The sequence below is a fragment of the Neovison vison genome, chromosome 12, assembly GCF_020171115.1.
Source record: "Neovison vison isolate M4711 chromosome 12, ASM_NN_V1, whole genome shotgun sequence".
NCBI lineage: Eukaryota > Metazoa > Chordata > Mammalia > Carnivora > Mustelidae > Neogale > Neogale vison.
The window spans coordinates 61315402-61329485 of NC_058102.1; the positions used below are offsets into that span (position 1 = coordinate 61315402).

Sequence of the window (14084 nt, forward strand, 5' to 3'; positions counted from 1 at the left end):
TATAGGGTAAAGTACTTATGAGAGTATTCAATAAAATTGTACCAATCATCTTTATCATTATCCTCTTCATCATAATTATATTAAGAGTTTAGAGTTTTCAGATTCTTTTAATGCCAAACTATAGAAATTGATAAGTTCTTGAGAATAATTTCATTTCAACTAAGTTTAGTAAGTTAAATTCACTTGTTATAATTTATATGATAAATATTTCACAATTGAATAATGACATAGCTTGCAAAGCACTTTCATAATATGTTATATGGCCTGTTCTATAAGACAACCTCTTTAATATTATTCCCAACATTTACAGTTTCCCCCATTTTACTGTCCCCATTTTACAGATGGAGAAATTGAAGCCCAATTTGTCTATTCATTTACTCTGTGGGTATTTATTGATGGCTTACTCATATAAGGCACTTCATTTGGCACTAAAGCTGGCATAATGCACAAATTTGCATCTTTTAAAGATCACTCTGGTTTCTAAGTGAAGCATAAATTTGGTGAGAGAAGCAGAAGTAAATGAGGGAACAGTTAGGAAGCTACAGAAGTAGTCTGAGTGTTAGAGGATAGGAAGTCAGCCTTAGAAGTGTGGTAGTGGTGATGAAATAAAATGAATAGAATCAGAACATTTAAAAGTGACAGGATTGAATAAAGAAGGGCAGTAAAAAAGGAAGGTGTCAAGGATTACTTTTAGGTTTCTGTATAATGCAAGTAAATGGAAAATAGAAACATTCACTAAGATAGGCACTCTGGGTAACAAGTAGATGTTAGTAGAAGAACCCTGACATTTAGGTTGGGACAGGTTGGCTTTGATGTGTGCTTGAGATGGCTGGTGATGGTTCAAAGAAGAAATCTAAGCTAGAGATCCCAATTTGGAAATCATCCACAGAAAGATGGGAATTAAGTTAAGGGCATAGATAAATTTGCTTAGAGAGAAAGTGTGAGATAGGAAAAGAAGACCCTTAATATTTAAACTCAAAATCCCTTATTCTTTTTCATAACTTCATGCTGCTTTTGCATGTAAGGTTGAATCCATCCAAACACAAAATTTCTGCGGCACCTGGGTGGCTCAGTTGGTTAGGCATCTGCCTTCGGTTTAGGTCATGATCCCAGGGCCCTGAGGTTATCTCATTGGGCTCCCTGCTCAGCGGGGAGTCTGCTTTTCTCTCTCCCTGTGCCCTTTCCTCTGCTCATACCCCTCTCCCTCAAATAAATAAATTAAATCTTAAAAAAGAAAAATTTCTACACAGTGCCTCCACTTGCTTTATGTAGTGCCTTTCTAATCTTGTCTGTATATAAAATCAAAATGTAATCATATAGAAAAACAAAATCAATAACTACTGTTTAATTATAAATAAGTCCAATTAATACCATAAATAATAGAGTTAATTCTCAATTTCTATATGTAGATCCATGGGCTATCCATCAAGAAATATCTCTGCACAGTTCCTAAGGTCTCTTTGGATCATTCTTATTCCTACCGGGTTATGACTGGGGCAATGTCCTAGTCCAATTAGACAAATTATATTACTCACTATATGTCTCTATTCATCATTTAGAATGTCATAAAATAAATAATATGTTCAAGCTGATCTAGTGGACTTCATATAAATCTATATGATCAAAAGAGAAAAAGACCTTCTTAGAAGTACTATAGAGAGCCTGTTGGCCTCATATTCCGGATACTTGAATTTTAGTTTCAGTGCCAGCAACAGATGGCCTTGGGCAAACAGCTCAGATTCTCTTTTTGTTTTTTTATCTTTATAATCAGGAGATTGATCCAGGTCTCCAAGTTTCCTTGAGTTCTAATATTCTGTAATCATGTGAAAATCCTTGAAGGAACATGAATTATTCAGTGGGTAGAGGTTTACAATCATCTTAAAGGATCCTTATTCTCCACTTTCCCTAGAAAAAATTTCTTCTGTCATATCTGATCATTTTTAGTACTAGAAAAATAGCAAATATATTCGTATTGACATTTTTCTTCCAAGTTGATGCTGAGTGTGTCATCAGACTCAAAACCTGCTGGAGAAAATATTCTGCACTTCTGATAGTTTTCTAATTCTAACCTGACATTGGGGCTTTTAGCTATGAATAGCCTCATGGCATTCTGCATGAATTCTTACTGTGTATTCCAAAGTCTGACATTTCTCTTACACTTAAATTTGATATCAGATTTCTTTACTTTTCATTTTACCCAAAGTTCCTTTTTTTTTTTTAAGGTTGACATTTGTTACATTGCATTTGGCTTTTACCATCACTTGAAAAGTTTTTTCAGTAAGATATTGACCCTGTATCATTTTTCAGATGAGACAAAGAAGACAAAAGAGAGAAACAATGATAGAGGGAGAAAATAAGAAAGGAATAAAAATGACAAAATAACAAGTCAAGTGGAAGAAGTTGAAAGATGTATTTTTCTGTTGAAATTTCACTTCATGGTGCCACTGCTCCTGTTGAAAGTTGTCTGGATCCTTGGTGATGTTCCTTTCTCCCTTTGAGAGGAGCTGTAAATGACTGAGGGGAGAGAAGAGGAATAATGCCCCCCCCAAATCTGAGTGTTGGTCATGTGACTTGAAAGCCGATTTGTCATTCAGGGAAAAGATAAGTTGATGTGCTGCTGTCTTCAAAACAGACTACAGATGCTGATTCATTAACTTACGGCCCTACAACAATAACACGTGCCAAAACTACGTTCTCAAAGCTCAGTTTGTAGTCCCCAAGAAGCTTATATGGGTGTTGTAAGGTCAAGACTATTTCCATAAAAATTCTAATATGTCACTTGCATCTGTTACACGTATTCACTTATGGGTGTAGCGTGTTTTCAGACATGCGGTATTACAACAGATTTAATACAGAAACAGATAGGGGGATCTAACTGTCTTCTGTTAAGCCAGACATTATAGATATTTGCAAAAATCTGAAAGAGTATCATTCTTCTCCCTAAATATTTTCTTCGTTTTTGAAAGTATAGCTCTTTTTCATAGGAGTATATTGTTTATGTTAACATGTAAAAGGATAATTATTGTTATCTTAAATGAATTGATAAATATATCTTAAATATCTTAAATGTTTCTAATATGGCAATTCTTGATAGATGTAACTCAACAAAAATTCTTTGGACTCTTCCCTAATTTTTAAGAGTGTTAAATGGGTCTTGAAACCAAAAATAGGAGAACCTCTCTTGCACAGCAACCTAAACACTGGGCAGTTTCTACTTCTACATTCAGCTAAAGAGTTAACTAAATACTTGATACTCTTCCTTTCCTGCCCAGGTAAGAATTACCATTTCATCTTAGTCCTCTGCTTGACCATGAACTTTGTGTTTACACGGTGGGCAAAATACAGAGTTGTATTTCACTAAAGTTCCTTTGAAAATGTTTGTCTTGAAGTTGCTTTCATTTTACTTAATTTTTTCACTTTCAGTTTTTTAGCCACTTGTCTTAGATTCATTTTATTAACTTTTACAATTCTAGTCTTTGAGAAGTAGTTTTTTTCCTTTGTGTCTAAATGAACTCATTAGACAATACATTAAAAATGTACAATTTTTAAATATTTCCTTAACAATTATTGTACAGAGTTATATTTATCTTAGCTGCAGAATCATGTCCTTTTATAGATGCCAATGACACAACTGTTAGCCCAGTTGAGAGGAAAACAAGGCCTGAATAGATAGAAACATTGTTCATGAAACTCATATAAAACTGAATAGTAAGCCAGTCTGATATTTTGCTTTTGACCAAATTTGGTTTTGCTCGCTATTCAGACATGCTTGGAAAGTAAATTAAATAACCTAAAGTTACTTTAATGGATGGTTAAAAATGATGAATAACCTTAAAGAAGTGATTATTTCACATGAACTCTTGTTACACTTATTTTCTTTTTATTAAAAGATTTTATTTATTTATTTGACAGAGAGAAATCACAAGTAGATGGAGAGGCAGGCAGAGAGAGAGAGAGAGGGAAGCAGGCTCCCTGCTGAGCAGAGAGCCCAATGCGGGACTCGATCCCAGGACCCTGAGATCATGACCCGAGCCGAAGGCAGCAGCTTAACCCACTGATAATTCTTAATAAATGGAAATCCTCACCTTACAAGATCTTCTCTCCAAGTCATAGAATTTTACTCACCTTGTATCTTTTTAATATCTCAAATCCAATAGATTGCCACTTATTGCATTGTAAATGATTTATTTTCTGAATGAGTATAAGAAAGTTTCTTACAAACTCAAGTAAATGAGGACCTTGTTAAAATCACCCTAATAAATTTTCTAATGATAGTTTCATTTCTTCTGCAGTCTCAAGGTATAAGGCCCATGCCTCTAGTAATCAGTACTACCAAGGTTAGCAGAATCACTGGTTTATTTTTGGCAGGAATTACGTGTATTTTTCAAGAAAGTCAGGTCATTGAAAAGTACAATAACCTGACTTGTGGAAAATTCAAAATACTTTGCAGTTCTTCTGTCACATATGACATTTTGGTATATAAATATCACATGACATTCAGAAAATATGGGTAGCTCTCACCGCATTGAGGAATGCGTTACTGAGCATGAAATGCCAATAACTATGCCCCAAGAGAATGTTTAAACAATTTCAGACAACATCACAGGGAAGAAATGCCAAGATTGGTGGAATATATTTGTCCATTGATCTTTGCCTGAGGTCAGGGCCCTGAAAAGGTATTAAGCAGAAATTCTCTAGGGGCAGAGATCCCTATATGGACCGATTATGCTAAAAGAATATTTTAAGTCAACCAAAAAAACATAATACTTGTTCTTTTACACAGTGATGTTTATTCTTAAAGGAACATATGATCTGGAGCTTTTTTCTAGTGCTGGAAATGAACTTATACTTACTCATATATATTCATAATTAGTTAAATGAGCCTTACTTTAAAAAAAATCATTATATTTTAGTAACCAATGAAACTTTCTTATAGAAAGTTTGAAAAACTTTAAAAACTAAGCTTAAAAAAGAAAACTAAAATCATCCATGAAATTTCCATTCAAGTATTTTGTATTAATATTTTTGATGTTCTCATCTTTTTATCAAGCTTATGGAGAAATAGGCACATTTTTAAATGGTATTATACTGCATATACTTTTCATTATATTTTAATATCACTAAATATCCTTTTAATATTTTAGACTACATGTATTCTATTATATGGTCATAGCTTATTTAACTTTTATTTTAGACATACAATTACATATAACCTCACACATATCTCTGATTATCTTCTTAGGATAAATTCCCAAAAGTAAATCATTAGATCAAAAAATAATCAAATTTTAAAGATTTTTAAAAATACATGTTGCTATATATTACCATAATGTATGAAGGGACACATTTCCCAGGAGCTTCAGTAACACTTCCAACATCTCTCTAAATGTGGCCAACTCTTCCTAAAATAATCGAATGAAAGTTATATTTGGATATGCTTTACTGTTGTTAGGCCTTAGTCACATCCCAGGATGTCATGTGGTTAGTCTCTTAGCAATTTCTCTTCCAATTTCTTCCTAAACTTCATGCAAGAGTAGTGAATAAAAAGATCTATTCCTTTCCATTAATCTGAAAAATGTTCTTCCCAACATTTTCACATATTAATACAAATATATAATTTTTCTTTTGGGCTATATAGATATAACTAGTGTCTGTTCTATTCCTGAAGGAGTCTGAAAAAAAAAATCTATCCTTCTTTTTCATTACCTTCAGATTTGTTTTTCTTTCACCCTTTTGACTGAGAGGAAACAAATTTTAAAACCTGGGACTTACATAAGTGGTATTTTGGGTTATATCTATTGCTACCAATGTAAATTATCTCAGAGCACAGCAAGAAATAAAATGGGCCCAATAGTATGATTTTTTTCTGATTACTACTATCATGATCAATGCATTTTTATTAGTGACCCTTTAAGAATGGAGCACGGGGCTCCATTAAAAAAAAAAAAGAGGCTTGAACAATTCTTATCTTCAGTTGATTTATTCACTAGTTGAGGAATGATGGCACATATATAAAAAAAAGATAAATTCTAATAAACACTAACATAGCTTAATTGCCCAGTGGAGTCAGCCAGTCCATACCCTTGGAGTTCAGAAAAGTGATCAGTGAAGATTGGGATAGTCACCTTTAAGAGGATTTGGAACACATTTGAAGGAGGACTGGAACTTTAACAAGAAAAGAAAAGCTGTTCCACAAAGGAGAGATGCACATGACATTTTCAGAGTAAAATAACCAGTGAGCCAATGCAGTTTAGTCAGTATTACAGTAGGAGAAAAATCTGATGTTCATCTAGCCTTGGCTATCTAGATAAGCAGTATGGGACTAAGAGAGGTATATTGGAAATAGAAACCCATTTAATGTTTTATGAGAAATGAATTTAGAAATAACTTAGGGAATTTATAAGGTATTACTATGAAAAATGTTAGTACCAGCATGAGATAATTGTGGCTTCGACTAGCTAGTTACAGAAGAAACTGAAAACAAGCATAATGCTAGAGTACCATTAGGATAAAAAGAGCCGAGGGAACTTGGCAACTGATTAGATATGAAGAGAAGAGACTACTAGGAACTTATTATTCAGCTGTGCTTGCATCAGGAATTCATAATGAATGAGCCTGCCTTCAACCAAGTACATAATATAGAATCCCACTGAGAAGACTGTGATAAACTCTACAGGGGGCTACCAACGAGCTGGAACACCTTCTCCGATAAACTGGTCCTTGAGTTTTGACTTCAAAGATGAATCGAATTTTGCCAGATGGAAAAGGGTGGAAAATTCAATGAAGAGGGCAAAAAAGGGGGAAAACATGACTCAAAATTTTAGACCTGCATGATTGGAGAAAGATAGTAACACAGACCATGAGAGAAAAGTCTAGCAGTAGAAATGTTTTAGGTGGAAAGAGAATTCAGTTTAGACATTCTGCAAACTTACATGTAGAGCATATTTACCAATCTGGAGACAGCTGGGACACACCCATGAACAAAACAGGCAAAAATTTTCTGCTTTCATGGAGTTTACATTCTAGAATTTGGAAATAAATACATAATTAAAGGCATAGTGTTCACCAAAGTGTTCTATTTTATTGTGATGTTTGTTTCTATTTTTCTTTTTCTACTGTCATTCATATCCATAAGGTAAAATAAGTACAGCTTTGCGCAGTGGCAGTATCGTAGCCAATGAGGTTTATCCGAGGCGCGATTATTACTAATTAAAATAAGTACAAAAGAAAGCATGGGTGACTCCTATCTGACTTACCTCATCACTTAGGCAGCAAAATGTTCGAGTAACTATTCCCTCTAAGACTTCAAACTGTCCTCAAACTGTCCTTGATGTCTACAGGCTTCAGACAAATGGTTTAGTAATTGAGAGCAATAAATTAGAATCAATCACATTTAGTTAGGAGAAAGTAGTCTCAGTGTGCTAAAACAAGCTGACCTTCTTCTAGCTTTGCATTTTTATTGCACCCTTTCTGCTCTCTACCTGCACTTGATGCTATGCTGGGATCTTCTGACCTTAGCAGTACTTCAGGAGATGTGTCTGGACTGCAATTCTAGCTGGGTCTTACTGCTAGATTGTTGGAAGGGAGAAAATAATTGAAGAAGTATTTGCAGGTCAGAAATAAGGGTTTCGAGTGCGTTAACCTTGCAAGTGAAATTATTGTTGCAATTTAAATGCTCAGTTTAATTTAAGAAAAATATGTAAAACATTACATTTAAGCATTACATTTCAAACTGCTAAGGACAGTTGAGAGATACTAAGTAATACCAGTTTTCCTTGACACTGTAACTGCATAGTATTCATTTCACCCTTGAGTAACCTGATATGCTGAAGAGACTGGACAGTAAAGACTCTAAGGTTTCCTAACCTCCTTAATATTAAGAGCCAATCTTCAGAGCTCTCACTTGATTGGTTGAAAGCATTCAGTTTGTTTCCATGCAAAAGGATTTTTGACTTTTGTTTGTTTATTTTTTCCTTGTTTTTCAACTAGTTTCAGTTACTATAAGTAGTTCCTTCAAGTTTAAAATTAGGCATATCATTTTTTTTCTGAAAACTTATTTAAAATTAATTGTTCTTACCGAAGCCCAGTTATAGCTAATCCTGTCAAAGCAGTATGTCAAAAGCATGTCAAAACGGTGTGGTGCCAAAAGTTATCTGTAGGCACTTGCCAGGATCTTGGAGATAACTGTATTTAATTCTTCTGGTGGAAGCAAGATGATGGAGCCTGAGGAGCCCTTTTGAGGATTAATTGTTTTGAGGGTAGATATTCAGATGCTAAATACTTCCATGAATTTAGTTCAGTAACAAATATTTATTGAGTGTCTAATGGGTGCTAAACCTTAAAACAGACATTTGCAGTCCAAAAATGAATAAGGCACAGTTAACCTCAAGGTCTTCATATCCTGGTAAGAGTTAGTCTTATGAAAGTATTTTTGTTTATTAAATTTCTGGTTTCTCATTATGATCTGGCCAAAACTCATCTAAATATATTATATCCCATTTTTTAATCATATAAACCATCAGGTCTCTAGCTGGTAATAATTTACTTAGAAATGCATTGCTAAATGATAAGCAAAGATTTTCATACACTTTAGAAAGATTTTAGATAGCCTATGATTTTTTTATAGACAAGGAAGCTGGCAGTTTCTGACTTAAACCCAAGTTTCCAAAAGCTAGTTGAAAAGGCTTTTTATTACATTCCACCTGAGAGTACAGAATGTGGAAAAATAATAAGCTGGTGCTAATAGTCGTCTTAATTGATTGTGAGATTATGATTTTGTCTTATGTGCTGGGGGTAGAGTTCATTCCCTCTTCTCCCTGACATTTTTCATAGATTACTCCATACCATTAGTAGCTTAATAAATACATTTACTTTGTGTTAGTTTTCCAGATCAAGAAATTCGTAAAGTGGCTGTTCAGCAATTAGACAACCTTTTAAATGATGAACTACTGGAATATCTCCCACAGCTGGTTCAGGTAAGAACAGCAGAGTTTCCAAAGGATTCTAGGATTTTAACTAATAATCCTCTAAAAAGAGTTTCCAATAAGTCAACACTAGACTATATAAAGTGGTATTATAATTTGGCAAGCCAGAGACTAAATTATAGCTCGTGTGTCAACTTAGGTAACATAGACATTCTTTAGCTCAAACTGATAGTTACAGAAACTATCTGTAAGAGCCAAAGAGGACATTAAAAAAAAAATTATCTGTTTAGATAGATTAGACTCTATTTAGAGTTGGGGCAAAATAAAGAAATAATGGTGATGAAATCTTTCCATCTAACTATGTAGAACAATTAAAAATAAAATGAATGTTACTTAGAAAATAGTCTTTCCTAGGCAGCTCCTCATAATACATGGGTTTCTTGCCTATCTCTTAGACCATTCGAACATTGATTATCAATCTATAAAAGTGGTTTTATAAGATAATACCTGAGTTCTGCCAACAGATACTGCATATTAGCCACAGCATTAAATATCACAGTGTTGGAGTTATTTTAGGAAATAATATAGCCACATAAATGAAATATAGAAATATGAGCAAAGACTGATTCGGTGTTAATATTTTGAAAAAGAAACAACCATATATCTTGCAAATGACCTTGTAAATGATTGAATATCAAAATTACAAATAATATTGTTTTCCCAGGTTGACTATGTGATGAGGGCTGAATAGGTAGTTCTAATATAGCGACCTTTATGCTTTTCAGGTTTTGTTTTGTTTCTTAAACTCTGATGTTTTCTTATCTGAAAGGTCAGATTGTAATTACAAGCTATCTTAAATGCCAAGTGATTTAGTTTTTGAACATTTAAGACAGAGAACTTTTTTTTTTTAAAGATTTTATTTATCTGAGAGAGAGCACAATTGGGGTGGAGGGGGAAGGAGCAGAGAGAGAAGCAGACTCCCCACTGAGCACAGAACCTGATGTGGGGCTTGATCCCAGGACCCAAAGATCATGACTTGAGCTGAAGTCAGACACTTAACTGCTTAACCAACTGAGCTACCCCAGTGCCCCTAGGACAGAGAACTTTGAGACTAATGGGGGAAACCTCTGTCAATGACTAGAATACCATATTGCTTTGCACATGGAATATGCACTTCTCTGAAGGACTCCTAAAGTGAAAGCTGGTTTCAAAATAGCTATACCATATAGTTACTTATACAGATTTCACAGTTGTGATTTTTCTATACTTTTCAGGTTAGTGTAGTGCAAATAAAAATTAAACTTGTAGGAACACTTCATCTCATGATTCATGAGTATTGGCAGCATGCTCTATCTAACCTAAATCAAAAAAGTAAGTTTTTACAAAATTTTGTGTATACTAAACCTATTTAAAAATGGCAGTCAGAATACATACACAATGCACTCGCCACCAGAAATATCACTGAGAGCCATATACCTGCAAATCCAAATTCATATGACAAGACGCACACAGAACCCAACATATCAAATACACAGAAGTAAAATTAGGAAGTGCAGCAACGACTCCCTAATTAAAAATGAAGATAATAAATGTTTTGGGATGGAAAAAAAATGACTGGAAAATAAAACTGGGGAAGAGTTTTCAAAACATTTATTACAGAATTTGCCCCATGCTCTCCCCTAACTTCAAAACTTGAAACACATAAAAACTTTTGAAACATAAAATTCTACCCTACTGATTATTTTCTTGAAGTATGTTATTTTGTTATGTATTATATTGTTAGAATTATGCAGGATATATTAAAGAAATAAGACAGGACTCTAAGTCCATAACAAAAACAGAACATGTTGTTCATAGCCAGAAAGTAATTTAGACCCGGACCCAGAGGTTACAGCAAACCGCAGGTCAACACTCTGTGGGTAGGTTCCAAGAACAGTTCATAATAATGCAGTGTGCGCCAGAAATATTGCCAGCCTCCTAAATGGTGAAGTAGGAGTGAGGGGGAAATTGTACCAGTGCACAGATTGATACAGGGAGTCTGGAAACAAGTGAAGCAATTTAAAAGCAACAAGTATTTATTCAAGAAGAAACAATGGAGAAATCTAAAAGGAAAGCTAAAAAGACAAGCATGGAAATAAATTATAAGATATCTCTCTCTTGCTCATGTGCTCATGTGATATCTTATTAGGGCATCAACACAACTTATGGACCTGGTCAGCTAGTATTAGCATGTAAGTGAAAGCAAGCCATGGCTGCAGTTTAAGAGAACATACCTTATGGTCTTTATACATTCAGACAACACTAAGAGTTTATGCAAATTTGCTGAAATCATCTTTGTGAAATCAACTTCATAAAGTTTCCCATCCTTGAGTATGGTCAGCATATTGAAATATTTCTTCAGGTGTGTATGTGAACATGTTTTGTGCCCACTTTCATCTGCTGTCTGTACGGTGGTATAAAACCTGGCTTGAACTCTGTGTGTGTTGGGGGGAGGGGTGCGGCGGTGTGTGACTTAAATGGCTATTGAGCAACTAAAGATAGAAGCTTTGCATCTTAAACAGGGAAGGAATTTTTTCTGAAGAGAGCCTGTTTTCATTTTCAAATATATTCAGATTTCTGGAAGAATGATGGGGCCCAGTTACTCCCTGTGGACGGGGAAGCCCTTGCAGAGTACCTAATCTGAATTAGGCTCATAAGGATATTAGGGGTTGCCATTACTGCCTGTATTTTCCACCAGGTTGGGTTTCCTAGAAAATCTTAAGGAGCTTTTTACAGTAGAGATGAGGGAAAAGATTTGGAAAGGTGTCGACTTGGGTGGCACCAATCATCTCTGAAATCTCTAAAGTTTTAGGTTCTGTAGGATAATACTGATGTATCAATTGGTGATTTCAGTTAAGGCTTTGAATGTGCATTAATTTCATTCCCCTAAGAGGAGAAGTCTCTACTATTGAATAATGCCATTTTTATATCTAGGACACTAATCATACTATGTATTTTTGTGTGTGCCAGGAATTTCCTTCTAGGCATGGTTGAACTCCACCACCCATCTGCTCTTATTTATTACCCTGTGATACTAAAGCATAAATGAGAAAGAAACTTCACAAATTCAAACTGTGGTGTGTGTGCACTACATTATACACCAGCTAATATGGTTATCTTATAATATATCAAATATCCAATATAATTTTAACATTCTGTTAAAATGTTTAGGCTGTTTTCCTTTGCCTTTTCATAAACCTCATTAGGCCTTTTGTATTCTGCTAAAATTTTGTTACTGAGAAGTGTAAATTAATTATATCTCTTACTTCAGGCTATCAAGTTTGAATGGAACCTTGAAAGTCCTCTGGTACAACTCCTATTGCACCGTTCATTGCAAAGCATCCAGATTGCCCATCGTCTTTACTGGTAAGATAAACTAAAATAGGATAGGATACCTTTTTTGTTGTCAACTTCTCTCTGTGGGACAGCATTAGAAGATGTAGAAGATTTCTTACCTTGTAATTGATATAAGCCTCCATTTAAAGTTCAGCCAAATTCGAGTCTTTGTCAAGTTTTTTTATTTATGAGTGCAATTTAACTGTCATCATCCTCAAAATCTTCCCTTTATACAGTTACTGCTGTTTAAATTCAGTCTGATTTTTAAAGCCGGATGATATCTTTCCTATAGCTTTATTTTTTCTTTAAGAGAGAGTGAGGGAGCACACACACATATGTATGGCAGACAACATCTACTAGCTTCAGTTGCTAGTAAAGCACTTTAATTAATAGAAAAAAGTCACTCTCATTTTTTAGTATGTTTTTCTGCTTCAAGAAATGTTACTCATGTTGACATTACTCTGCCCATGAAAATAACTCAAGCATTTCATAGCAAAGTAGAGATACAAGGAATTGTTAGTCGCCAGTGTTTATTCTGATGTTCATTTTCATTTCAAATGTTTAATATGAAAAGCAGAACATTGTCCTCTACTATGTCGGTATAGGGAGGCATCAGACACGTGACTAGCCCTGGGCCCGTTGCTGAATGGACTCTTTCATCGAGTCTTGAATGAAGTCTTACTCTCCCCAGTTTTTCAGTCAGCTACTACCTGGCTGAGGAAACTTAAGTGGCTACACTTGGTGGTCTTTTGTTCTCACAATAAAACTAGGATCAAGTTACCAGGGCCCAGCTGTGCACTTGCAGGCTTGTGACAGAAGGGGGCAGAAGAGGGCTGCTTGAACAGTCAATCAGGCTTGATGCCAAAACAGAGCTGGCAGGGCTTTAGAGCTCTTCCAGGAGATTGACCCAATCAGGTATTAGGCAATCGATATCACTAGTGACGTCAAAACTGGATTGGAGAGAAAATATGAGCAGAAGTCAGGGACTAATCTAAATCAGGAATTAGGACCCAAAGAACAAGCTGTTGGTTGCATCACTGTTTGTTGGTACTGAATGACTTAAGGCAATGGTATTTCTGGCTCCACAAGGCCTTTCTTTCCAAAATGACAATAGAATTAAAGGACCAAATCCTACGAGCTTTAAGATGCCACTCATAAAATTGAGATGATGCCAAATCTCCCCATTCAGTTTCTAAGTGCTCTGTCCTAAACTTTTCTTACCTAGATTTTGGGGTAGATTTCTCAAATCAAGGACTGCTCTAAATAAAGTGAAATAATGTGGAAATTTTGCATCATATGATTGAAGTCACACATGTCCCTCTCATCCTTTCTTTCTTTTTTTTTTTTTTGAAAGAGAACTTTTTTATTACTTTTATATACAGAATATTCAACAGTGTCCACTCAGCCCAGTTGGGTGGGCAGTTTTTAGTTTTTGCCTTTTCCAGTTGGCTATGCAAGCCACTGACTTTGGACCCAGGACATTGCTTCCCCAGTGGCAGCGGATCTCATCGTATCTGTCATTGTAATTGGTCCTGATGGCTGCTACCGGCTTAGCCAGAGCTCCTTTGTCTCCTGAGTTAATCTGTGTGAAGACAACAGTGGTGCGGGTCTTCCTGTGCACCAAAGGCCCCAGCCTGGCCTCCCTCTCATTCTTTCTCCTAAATCATCCTTTCTCTTGATGCCTGAAGTTCTATCATCAGGGAGTCAATGCTTTAGATTAAGTATTGTTCCCTCCTAAAATTTTTTTTCTAATGTGGAAATATATATATATTTAGAACATACTGC

At 35.1% G+C, this 14084-nt stretch overlaps 1 protein-coding gene and 1 pseudogene across 1 annotated transcript in view; both read left to right on the forward strand.

The window, feature by feature from the left end:
* Positions 1-14084, forward strand: part of PIK3C2G (phosphatidylinositol-4-phosphate 3-kinase catalytic subunit type 2 gamma) — a 364772-nt gene that overhangs the window by 150649 nt on the left and 200039 nt on the right. The window contains exons 17-18 of the mRNA XM_044227234.1: positions 8882-8975; positions 12235-12329. Coding sequence (XP_044083169.1) covers positions 8882-8975; positions 12235-12329 — 189 coding nt within the window. The remainder of the gene's footprint in view (positions 1-8881; positions 8976-12234; positions 12330-14084) is intronic.
* Positions 7149-7280, forward strand: LOC122892745 (annotated as a pseudogene).